Source organism: Chaetura pelagica, unplaced genomic scaffold, assembly GCF_000747805.2.
Source record: "Chaetura pelagica isolate M959 unplaced genomic scaffold, ChaPel_1.0 scaffold264, whole genome shotgun sequence".
NCBI lineage: Eukaryota > Metazoa > Chordata > Aves > Apodiformes > Apodidae > Chaetura > Chaetura pelagica.
Genome location: NW_009953064.1, coordinates 622,729 through 632,312, shown reverse-complemented (window position 1 = coordinate 632,312; position 9,584 = coordinate 622,729). Strand labels below are relative to the sequence as shown.

Genomic DNA, 9,584 nt, shown 5'->3' with positions numbered 1-9,584 from the left:
GGTGCGAGGGCAGTGAACCGCTGCCGCGGGCACCGGGCTTGGTGTGAGGACACTGGGGACAGGCTTGCCCCGGCAGTGATGGCGATCCCTTGGATGCCCTGAGGAGGGGAGGCTGAGATGTTGGGGGAAGCCTCTTGCCGCTGGCGATGGCCTCCCTGGGGCCCCTCGCCCCATCCCACCAGTGCCCTAGGCGTTGGCAAGCACTTGGCTGCCTGCTGGTGCTGCCAGGTCTCAGTGGCTGGGGCTGCTCCCCTCCTCCGTGCCCGCTGGGCCAGTGGTGCCTGGCACCTGCAAGGCCCTTGCCAGGCACGCCAAGGAAGACAGCAAGGGCCCCGTCCTCCATCGCTGCTGCTCTGCCTCTTGCCGCCGGGGTCTGTTCTCTAAAGATTCATGGCGTTACCTCTCCCCTTTGCTTTTGCCCACACCCTGAAGAATTGCTGCCACCAACCTCATTAAAGGTGGAAAGGGTGGAGGACACTGGTGTGTTGATTTCTTGGCACCCACCTGAGGACGCAGCCGCCAGGCAACTCATTGACGGCTACGCCGTGACGTACGTATCCCTCGACGGCTCTTACCGCAGGACAGATTTTGTGGACCGAAGTCGTTCTGCCCACCAATTGCGGGCACTAGCCTCCGGCAGAGCCTACAATATTTCTGTCTTTTCAGTCAAACGCAACGTGAACAACAAGAATGATATCAGCAGGCCCATCATGCTCACCACGCGCACTAGTGAGTAGTGTCCCGGGGGGTGGAATGGCAGCCACGAGCACTGTCAGCCCCCAGAGGTGACAGGGCTTTTGCTGCCTGCCAGCTCCAGCTGCAGCCTGTGCCAAAGCCCGGCAGGTTTGGTGGTGCGGATCTGAAAATCCAGCCTTTGGAAAAGTGCTTAGCACAGAGAATTGCTGTTCTCTTTGCTGTGAGGAAAAGGGGACCAAACCCACCTGCAGCTCACTGGGCCCCCTGCCCAAGGGCTGGTAAGGGAGCCAGAAGTAGGGACCGTTCCTGGATCCTGTTCCTCAGGGCCAGGCTGTGCTCGCTGCACTTATCACTCCTTGTACTGGGCCCAGGGTAGTGTGGGTCCCCAGTGCTGCTGGGCTGAGTGGGAGAGGCCCCTGTGCCAGCCAGGCAGTGGGGCTGAGTGATTTCTGCTGACAAGAAGCCCTGTGGCCACATCATCCCTCCATCCCTCTGGGCTTGCTGTGGGATTGTGCCAGAGATGGCAGAGGCTGGCAGGGACCTCTGTGGGTGGAGGGAAGGGGGCACAGTGATGCCTCTGTGGGGGCATGGGCAGGAGAAAAACCTGCAGTCCTGCTTTCTAGGGCAGTCAGATGGAGAAATCAAGTGCAAACTGAAGATGGAGGGGATTAGAGCTAGAAAAGCTGCACTCTTACAAGAGGGGAATGGTGTTAGGAATGCTCTTGGGCCACATCCCCTCCAGTAGGCTGAGACCTGGGCTCGGGCACAGCTGGGGAGGCCTCAAGCCAGGGCTGGACGTCAGAAGAAGTGAGAACCAGGCTCAGCATGGCTGGCTGGGGCATGCAGTGGCTTAGGGCCAGGCCCAGGCACTGCGGCCCCTTTGAGGCTGGTGGCAGGGGCTGAGGCTAGAGGAGATGGCCTCAGGGGTGCTACAGATGGTGCAGGACATTGGAGCCAGGCAGATGGATGTGCCTCCTGCCTGCCCACACCTCCCACCTGCCAGCTGGTGGTGAGGACAGGAGTCTGGGCACTGAGTTGCTCCTGCTGGGAAACCAATCCAGAGGGGCAGGCAGGCCCTTGGCGGGGCACGGGGAAGGGATGGGGCTGCCCACCACGACTAGTGTCTGAGTGCAGCCCTCTCCCCTCGCTCTGGGCAGGACCGCGTCCGGTGGAAGGCTTTGAGATCACGAACGTGACGGCCAGCGCCATCACGGTGCAGTGGGCTCTCCACCGGCTCCAGCATTCCACCGTCAGTAGGGTGCGGGTCTCCATCCGCCAGCCGGGGGACCTGGCAGACCGCACCGTGGAGCTGAACAGCAGCGTGGCCAAGTACACCTTCCTGTGAGTGGGGTTACCCAGCAAGGTGGGTGCTGGGCCAGCTGGCCCTCCTTTGGCTGCCTGACTTACCCCTTCCTCCTCCACAGGGACTTGCAGCCAGGAGAGAGGTACATCATCCACGTCACAACGCTGAGCGGCCTGGGGACAGAAGACCACCCCTCAGAGAGTCTGGCTACAGCCCCCTTTCACGTGTGGACAAGTGAGTGGGGTTGCTTTCACCACTCCCTGCTGCTGCAGAGGCCCTGGGGCTTGGCAGGCAGGGCAGCCATCTTTTCACCACTCCGTGCGGCTGCAGAGGCCCTGGGGCTTGGCAGGCAGGGCAGCCACGGCTCCTGGCCAGCAGGAAAGCTGCAGGGAGGGGAAGGTGTGAAAGCCGTCAGCCTGTCTGGCCAGCACAGTGTGTGGGAGGCGTGCGGGCATCCCTTGGGAAGGGCAGACGAGGCAGCAGCACGTCCTCCCCTGCCAGATTTTCACTGCCCAAGACCAGCACAAGCTCAGCCCCATGTGAAGCCTACAGGCCTCATTCATTCCCTGCTGGAGAGTGAGGAGGGCCAGACCTGGGTGTCAGGGTGCAGCGAGGCTCTACCTGCCTTGGCAGGGACCCAACGCTGAGCATCTCCTCCCTGTGCACTGCATGGCTGGAGCTGGGCTGAAAACAGGCTGGAACGCCAGGCAAGCTGGGGCCCTGGCACACTTACTTACAAGGTGGCACGTGAGAAAGTAGGGTTGGTCACCATTAAAGGACACCAGTGCTCACCCCTTTTCTTCCTCATCTCTTGCCTGCCTGCCTGCCCTAGGGCCTCTCCCCCCAAAAAACCTCACTGCCTCCCGTGTCACCGCCACCTCTGTGTCCCTGGCGTGGGAGCAGCCGCCTGCCGGCGCTGTGGAGGGGTACATCATCAATGTCACCACTGCTCAGAGTGTCAAGAGCCGCTACGTGCCCAACGGGAAGCTTGTGTCCTACACAGTGCGGGACCTGCTCCCCAGGCAGCAGTACCGCCTGTCCGTGACCGCCGTGCAGAACACGGAGCAAGGCCAAGTGCACAGCGAGCCCATCCACCTCTATGTCACCACCCGTGAGTGCCAGGGCTGCTGGTTTGGTGCAGCATGAGGGAGGTGGTGGGCTCATGGGGAAGCTAACGAGGTTCTGTCACAGAACCAGGTGCCCACAGCAGGCTGTGGGGACAGGTCCCCTGCAAAGGGAGGCAGGAGTTGCAGGGTGCTTCCTCTGTCAGGGGGTGCAGATGCAGAGGTGCAGCTCAGGCATGCTTCATGGAGACTGGCACTTGCAGACTGTGCACCCTAAATAGCAACCTGGGGACAAGGGGACTGGCTGGGAGTAGGGTCGCTGTGCTGACTCACAGCCTGCCTCCTGCTAAGCCTAACCCTTTGGCTTGCAGTGCAGAGGGATGGGGCTCCAGAGAGACGGTGGAACCAAGCTGGGCACACCCGACTCCTGCGCAACAGGCTGCCCCCAGCTTTCCTGCCTGAGCTCCGCCTGCTGGCGGATCACGACACAGCTGAGGAGCCCCTGCCAGCCCCCAGGTAGGCACTGCACCAGCACTCTGGGCTCTTCCACCTGCATTCGGCCCAAGCACCAGGCTGAGCACAGCCCCTTTTCCCAGCTCCCGTGTCTGGGTGTGCCATGGGTCAAGCCCTGTTCCTCCTGGGTTGTCTCTTGCCCAGCCCCTGGGGACCTGAGCCAGGCAGACCCTTGCCCTGTGAGCACCTGCCTGCAACTGAGCCCACAGGACTCTCACTAATGCTGCCAGCAAGTGCTTTATCCAGCTGCCTCCAGCCTGAGCACATGGAGTGGCAGTGAGCTGGGGGGATGTACAATGCTCCATACCCTCATGTCTCTCCTGTCCCAGGTTCACTGAGCTGGTGGATGGCAGAGGGAGAATCAGTGCCAGGTTTGGCACTGCACTGGGAAAATCCATCACTGTGAAGACACGTAAGTGCTCTTCTGCCTTTGTAGTCCCCTCCAGTCACCCACTGCCCTCTCCTAGGCCTTCCCTTAGGACAGTGTAGCACTAGCTCAGGACCAGCGCCCCATTTGCCATCACCAGAATACTGGGGATGCAAGTTCCAGCCCAAGATTTCCTACCATGGAACCCCATGCCTGGGGCTTGGCAGACTTGGGTGTCAGGGTGCAGCAAGTGGAACCCCATGCCGTGGGGTGGGGAAGAGGCCTGGCACACCTGACAGCATTCCAGGGCTCACTGTGTATCTTGGCTCTGCCCCTGCCTCCCCAGGGCTGTGTGTCCCACAACCCTCCAGGAAGGATAAGGTGGTCACCCTAATTTTGGGGGTGCCAACTAGGAAGGGCTAAACCACTGCCTTGGGCCTAACCAGCCCCCTGATGCTGTGGGTAGGATGGATCCTATTAAAGGGCCTGCCTTTGGGTCTGGCTCCAGCTAAAGGTGACATGTGACCCTCTTCCTGTCTAGAGCCAGAGGCTCCAGTGAAGCTGGAAAACGTGGAGGTGTCCAGCCAGGGCAGTCTGGCACTGCAGTTGCACGAGGCAAAGAGCAAGAGTAAGTCTGGGGGCAGACACATGAGCAGCAAGGACCCTGCCCAAGGGCTTTGTCCTTGTTGCTGCCCTGCCAAGAGGCACTCAAATGGCCCAGTGTGGGTCCCTGCTGGCTGCTCCATCCCTGCTCACCCACTCTCAGCTCTCCTAGGAGCACCCAAGCATGCCAGGGGGATGGAGAAGGCTGCACCATGGCACCAGAATCTGATGGCTGTATGTGTTTTGCAGGTGAGGAGCAGAACTGCTCCACAAACCCCTGCAGGAACGGAGGCACCTGCACCAGGGATGCCCAGTCCTACCACTGTGACTGCCGCCCGGGCTTCAGGGGCCGGCTCTGCGAGCTGAGTGAGTGCCCTGCTGCTGCAGAAGAGCCCAGCTCCCTTCTTCAAGTGTACAGCATGTGCCCAGCCTGGCAGATGTCCCAACCACAGGTCCCCAGGGTCACCAAGCACACCCCATCAGCATCTTGCTCCCCCAGACCAGGGGGCTCCCACCATGCCCAGGCTCTGCTAGAGAGGGTCACGCTGTGCTGGCAGTGGAGGAAGGGGCTGGGCTCTGCTTGTGCCAATTCAGGCAGAGCTGGGAGCACAGGTCTGCTCCCCACTTCTGACTGAACCCTCCACCCCTGCCAGGCAGCCCGGCAAGCCAGGCTCCTGCCCTGCCCATGTAGCTACCTGGGCACCACTGGGGGCTCTGCTGCTCCTGGTGGGTCAGCTGTGGAGTCAAGGCCTCCAGGACAGCAGAGGGGAAGCCAGGGGGGCCTTGCCAGCCCCTTGCCATAGAGTCTTAAGCAGAGAGGGCTTGACATGGGCTTGTTGATAGCTCCCCTCTCCTGTTCCCCAAGCAGCCTGCAAGAAGGTGCCACACTCATGCACGCGGCTGTACTCGGAAACCAAGTCATTCCCTGTGTGGGAAGGAGGCACCTGCCACTACCTGTGAGTACTGCCTGTGGGTTGTGCTTGGCTCCAGGGAAGGGAGAGTGAGCACGAGTCCATCTCAGACCCTGGCTGGCAGCTGCCCCTCTCCCCAGTGCAGGCTGAGTAGCCTCATCTGTCCTCGAGCCCCCAGGACTGCCCATCCACCCTGCAGCTGTGTTTCAGGGCAGGGTGTTGCTAAAATGACAGCCCCATTGTGGTGTTACCCACTTACATGGATAGCAATGCTTGATTTGGTGTTTGTGACCCCCAAGCAAGAGCAGATCCCCTGTCTGCTGCCTGCCAGCCCAGCTCCTGCCTAACTCTGTCAGTAAGCGGAGGGCTGGAGACAGCCCTGCTGCAATGCCAGGGCATGGGGGCCTCTGCTCTGCCCCCCACAGCCCTGCTGCAATGCCAGGGCACGGGGGCCTCTGCTCTGCCCCCCACAGCCCTGCTGCAATGCCAGGGCATGGGGGCCTCTGCTCTGCCCCCCACAGCCCTCCTGTAATGGAGGCACAAGGGCCTGCCTGGGTGGAGTCAGCCCTAAGGCCTAGCAGGCTCAACCCTGTTCCTACCAAGGCTGGTTAGTGCACATTTACTCCCCTCACATTTATAAAAGCAGATCTGTCCCTGTTACTCCCTGCAACTCACTCCTCTGCTGTGTGTGCAGGTACAGGAGAGTCTACAAGGTACACCAGGATGTCTGCTACAAGGAGAGCTGCAAGAGCACTGCTTCTGGAAAGACAACCAGCAGGTATAGCCAGCAGCAGCATGCCAGGCTTCCTGTGGCACAGGCCAGGAGGATAGAGATAGCCAGTGTCACCCACCATGTGTGGGGTTGCCCAGGCTGGGAGTGGATTGGGAGAGGGGTGCAGGTCCCCCATAGGAGGAGCACAAGGCCAAGGCTCAGCTGCCACCTCTCTGTGACCTCCCTGTGAGCCATGGCTGAGAGGCTGCAGGGCTGATGGCACTTTCCTTCCTTCTCTTTCAGAAAACCAAGCAACAGTCACACACTGAAAAAGCCATAGAGTAAGTACCAGCTCTAGCCCCTCCTCAGCTGTGGGCATGGGTAGCTCCTGCCTTTGGCTGCTCGTGTCCTGCACTGGGAGTTGGGGAGAAGGGTGGAGGCCAGAGTGCAGCCCAGGCTCACACTGCCACGTGCTTGGGCAAGTGGCTGAGGGCTCCTGGTTGTGGCTGGGGTGGAGGAGCAGAAGGCAATGGTCTGCTTCACCATGGCTCTGCAACACCAGGAACAAGACATTCCTGCACAGAAAGGGCCGAGACCCTGCCTGTGCAAGGCAAAGGCTGGGGCCCTAGGGAGGGGTAGGTCCCCTTCTACTAGCCTGAGACAGACACACAGGGTGGGAAGAGGCAGCTGCGGGGCTTTTGGGCCCTCCTGCATACCAGCTTATCCTTCTGCTCCTTCACAGAGTTCAAAGCAGTAGAAGCTTCATCTTTCCACATCTAAGGGCTTTTGAAACACCAGGAAGATCAGAACTGCTCACTGGGTTGAACACAGTGGGGGAACCTTCCTGTCATCAGGCATCAGCCTCTCCCCCCTCCTCCAGTCTGTTAGGGACATGCAGTGGGATGGGCAGGCTGAGCAGTGCTCCCTTCACTCCTCCAGACCAGCACTGTCTTTGCTCTCTGCCTTGCCTTACTCCAGCTTCCTATCTGCCCCCAGGGAGCTGAATGCCAGTGTCCTGCAGCAGCTGGCTGGCTGCCCCCCATGGGGACCAGCCCTGCTTGCCCCCCTCCAGCCACTCTGAACAAGCCCCAGGCTCCTGGCTCTCCTCAGGCATCAGCGGGGCTGAGCTCCTATTGCTGCCAAGACCAAACCGTTCTCCTAATCCAAGGTTATAAGTTACCTATAACCCCCAAATAAAACAGTTTACTGCAGACCAAAAATCCTTAGCTATCACCTGAAAAGTGGCCCACAAAACTCTGGTTGAAGGAGACCTTCCCTCTATAGGCAAGTTAGGAATGGTGAGCAGCTCCCCTAAGCAGTGAGGCAAGTGTGGACAGTGGAGATACATCCCTGTCTCCTCTGCTCTAGCTGGGGAAACTGAGGCATCTTCTACTGCCCACCTTTTTTCTTTGCTTTGTAAACAATCCCTGTAAACAAACCAAATTTCCAGCTCAGAAACCAACAGAGTACTTAAAAAGAATTTTAAAAGTAGGGTCAAGTTTGTCAACAAAGCCTAACACTGTGCTTGTTTTGACACTAATGCCTCCAAGCCCAGCACCAAGCCCAGGATGGGCTCAGTGACAAAACAAGCTGCTCGTGCCACCCCTGAATTGCTCCAGCGTTGGCACTTTCCCTGGCACCAGCCAGTGCTGCAGTGCCAGTGCTGCAGTGCCAGTGCTGTGCTTATGGAGAGCACCAGTGTGCAAGGCCCTAGAGCGGCTGCCCCACTGGCTGCAGCAGAGCAGGCAAGGAAAAAGCGTAGCTTAGTAATGTTCCTAATTTTTGTGAGTTTGTATGACAACACTAGTTAAACATAGATTTGTGTATTAACATACACAGTGTATATTATAAATTAATACATACCAGAGATATATCGTAGTTGTGATATAGTGTTATTTTCCTGAGCAGCATGGGGGGGCATCCCAGCAGGACAGCACTCCCCTCCCACAGGTGCAGCAGGGCACTGTGTTGTTCAGCCACGTGTGGAGCTGCAGCGTGGATGCTCAGAGCAAAACAGGCCCAGGCATTTAGGTGCTCCTGGCACCACCACCTCCCTCCCAGGAGCAGTGTAAGAGCTTTGGGCCAGGAGGAGCAGCTCCTGAGGCATCCAGCAGGAGCCCAGGAGCAGCAGGGGCAATGTAAAGCCATGACCAGCTGGCCAGCATGATGCTCCTCCTGCATAGGCTCTAGCTCTGCTCCCAGAGGAAAATCAGAGTTGGAGATGGACATGCCTCCTTCTCCTTTAAGGCTGCCTGACCCTGCTCCAGGCACCATCCTGCTGTAAGACCAGGACAGGAATTCTGCCTCTCCAGGGCATGAGAGGCCATCCCTTGTCTGAAAGAACAGAGCAAGGGAAAAGCCAGAACAGCCTCTGATATCCATCAGGGAGGGGAGGTTCTGGGGCTGTGGTCAGAAAGCATTTGCACCCCTGCCTTGTCAGCCACAAGACCAGCACCAACACAGGCTAGGAAGGGGGAGGTGGTCACACCAGGGGACAGTCCTGCTCCAGTGCAGGCCCTGGGCCTGTCCCTGCTGCAAGCCCATGCAGCAGCCCCCTGCCTCCCACCCTACAGCCAGCAAAGTATGTAATGCAGTGAATTCCAACCTAGCCTTGACAATAAATTAGTTATTTTGGTTTGGTTCTTTTTTTTTTTCCTTTTTTTTTTTCCCCTTTTTTAAAAAAATAAAAACTCTTTACAGAAACTGGATTTTTCTAAAGTAGTTGGTCAATGAGGAGGAACAAGGGTTATTGTTGTATTCTGATAGATGAGATTTATTGCTGCCCCTCAAAAGGGCCCCACACAGAGAGTCCTGAAGCCACCGTGGCTTATACCTGTGTGTGGTCAAGGCCCAGAGCACCTGTGAGTGCAGTGGGGCCAGAATGGGGGAGTTCAGGCACCCTGGAACCTCACCTCCTCACTCCTGGACTGATTTACATCCTTCAGTGTCCAAGCCTTAGTCTTCCTCTGTGTATAACGCATCTGTGTCCTCTTCTTCTTCTTCCTCCTCCTCTTCTTCTTCCTCCTCCTCTCGAGCCAGCAGCTTCTTGAAGACTTCATACTCCTCCACGGTAGAGCAGGCCAGGCTGGCCAGGAAGTCTTTTTCTGGGAGCTGAAGGACGTCCTTTAGTTTCGGGTTAGAGGTTTGGGTCTGGCCTTTGAGCGGTGTCTGGTAGAGCCCCCGGCGCTCCAGGAAGATGTGCCGGTTCCTGAGCTCGGCGAAGGGCATTTGGAAAAGCCGGGCCTTCACCATCTCCTTCTGCTGAATCCCCATCCTGAAGTAGGCGTACTGTGGGCGGGACAGAGGTTTTCAGGCACAGCCCCGGCCCCGTGTCCCGCTCCCGGGGCGGGCAGCCCTACCCCTCACCTGGAAGTGGTGGTAGAGCTGGCGCGGCTCCTCCAGCAGAACTCCGGGG

The 9,584-nt window shown here is 58.7% G+C and overlaps 2 protein-coding genes across 2 annotated transcripts in view; one reads left to right on the top strand and one right to left on the bottom strand.

Annotated features, from left to right (window-relative positions):
• Window positions 1–6,509, top strand: part of SNED1 (sushi, nidogen and EGF-like domains 1) — a gene marked incomplete at its 5' end in the record, with an annotated part of 18,650 nt that extends 12,141 nt beyond the window's left edge. The window contains 11 exons of the mRNA XM_009996757.1: window positions 321–729; window positions 1,854–2,037; window positions 2,121–2,233; window positions 2,832–3,110; window positions 3,435–3,579; window positions 3,906–3,988; window positions 4,485–4,571; window positions 4,796–4,912; window positions 5,415–5,502; window positions 6,152–6,235; window positions 6,473–6,509. Coding sequence (XP_009995059.1) covers window positions 321–729; window positions 1,854–2,037; window positions 2,121–2,233; window positions 2,832–3,110; window positions 3,435–3,579; window positions 3,906–3,988; window positions 4,485–4,571; window positions 4,796–4,912; window positions 5,415–5,502; window positions 6,152–6,235; window positions 6,473–6,509 — 1,626 coding nt within the window. The remainder of the gene's footprint in view (window positions 1–320; window positions 730–1,853; window positions 2,038–2,120; window positions 2,234–2,831; window positions 3,111–3,434; window positions 3,580–3,905; window positions 3,989–4,484; window positions 4,572–4,795; window positions 4,913–5,414; window positions 5,503–6,151; window positions 6,236–6,472) is intronic.
• A 2,615-nt stretch (window positions 6,510–9,124) lies between these two features.
• The window catches only part of PASK (PAS domain containing serine/threonine kinase), a 28,538-nt gene continuing 28,078 nt past the window's right edge, over window positions 9,125–9,584 (bottom strand). Inside the window, exons 18-19 of the mRNA XM_009996756.1 lie at window positions 9,536–9,576; window positions 9,125–9,457 (exon numbers count right to left, since the gene is read on the bottom strand). Coding sequence (XP_009995058.1) covers window positions 9,125–9,457; window positions 9,536–9,576 — 374 coding nt within the window. The remainder of the gene's footprint in view (window positions 9,458–9,535; window positions 9,577–9,584) is intronic.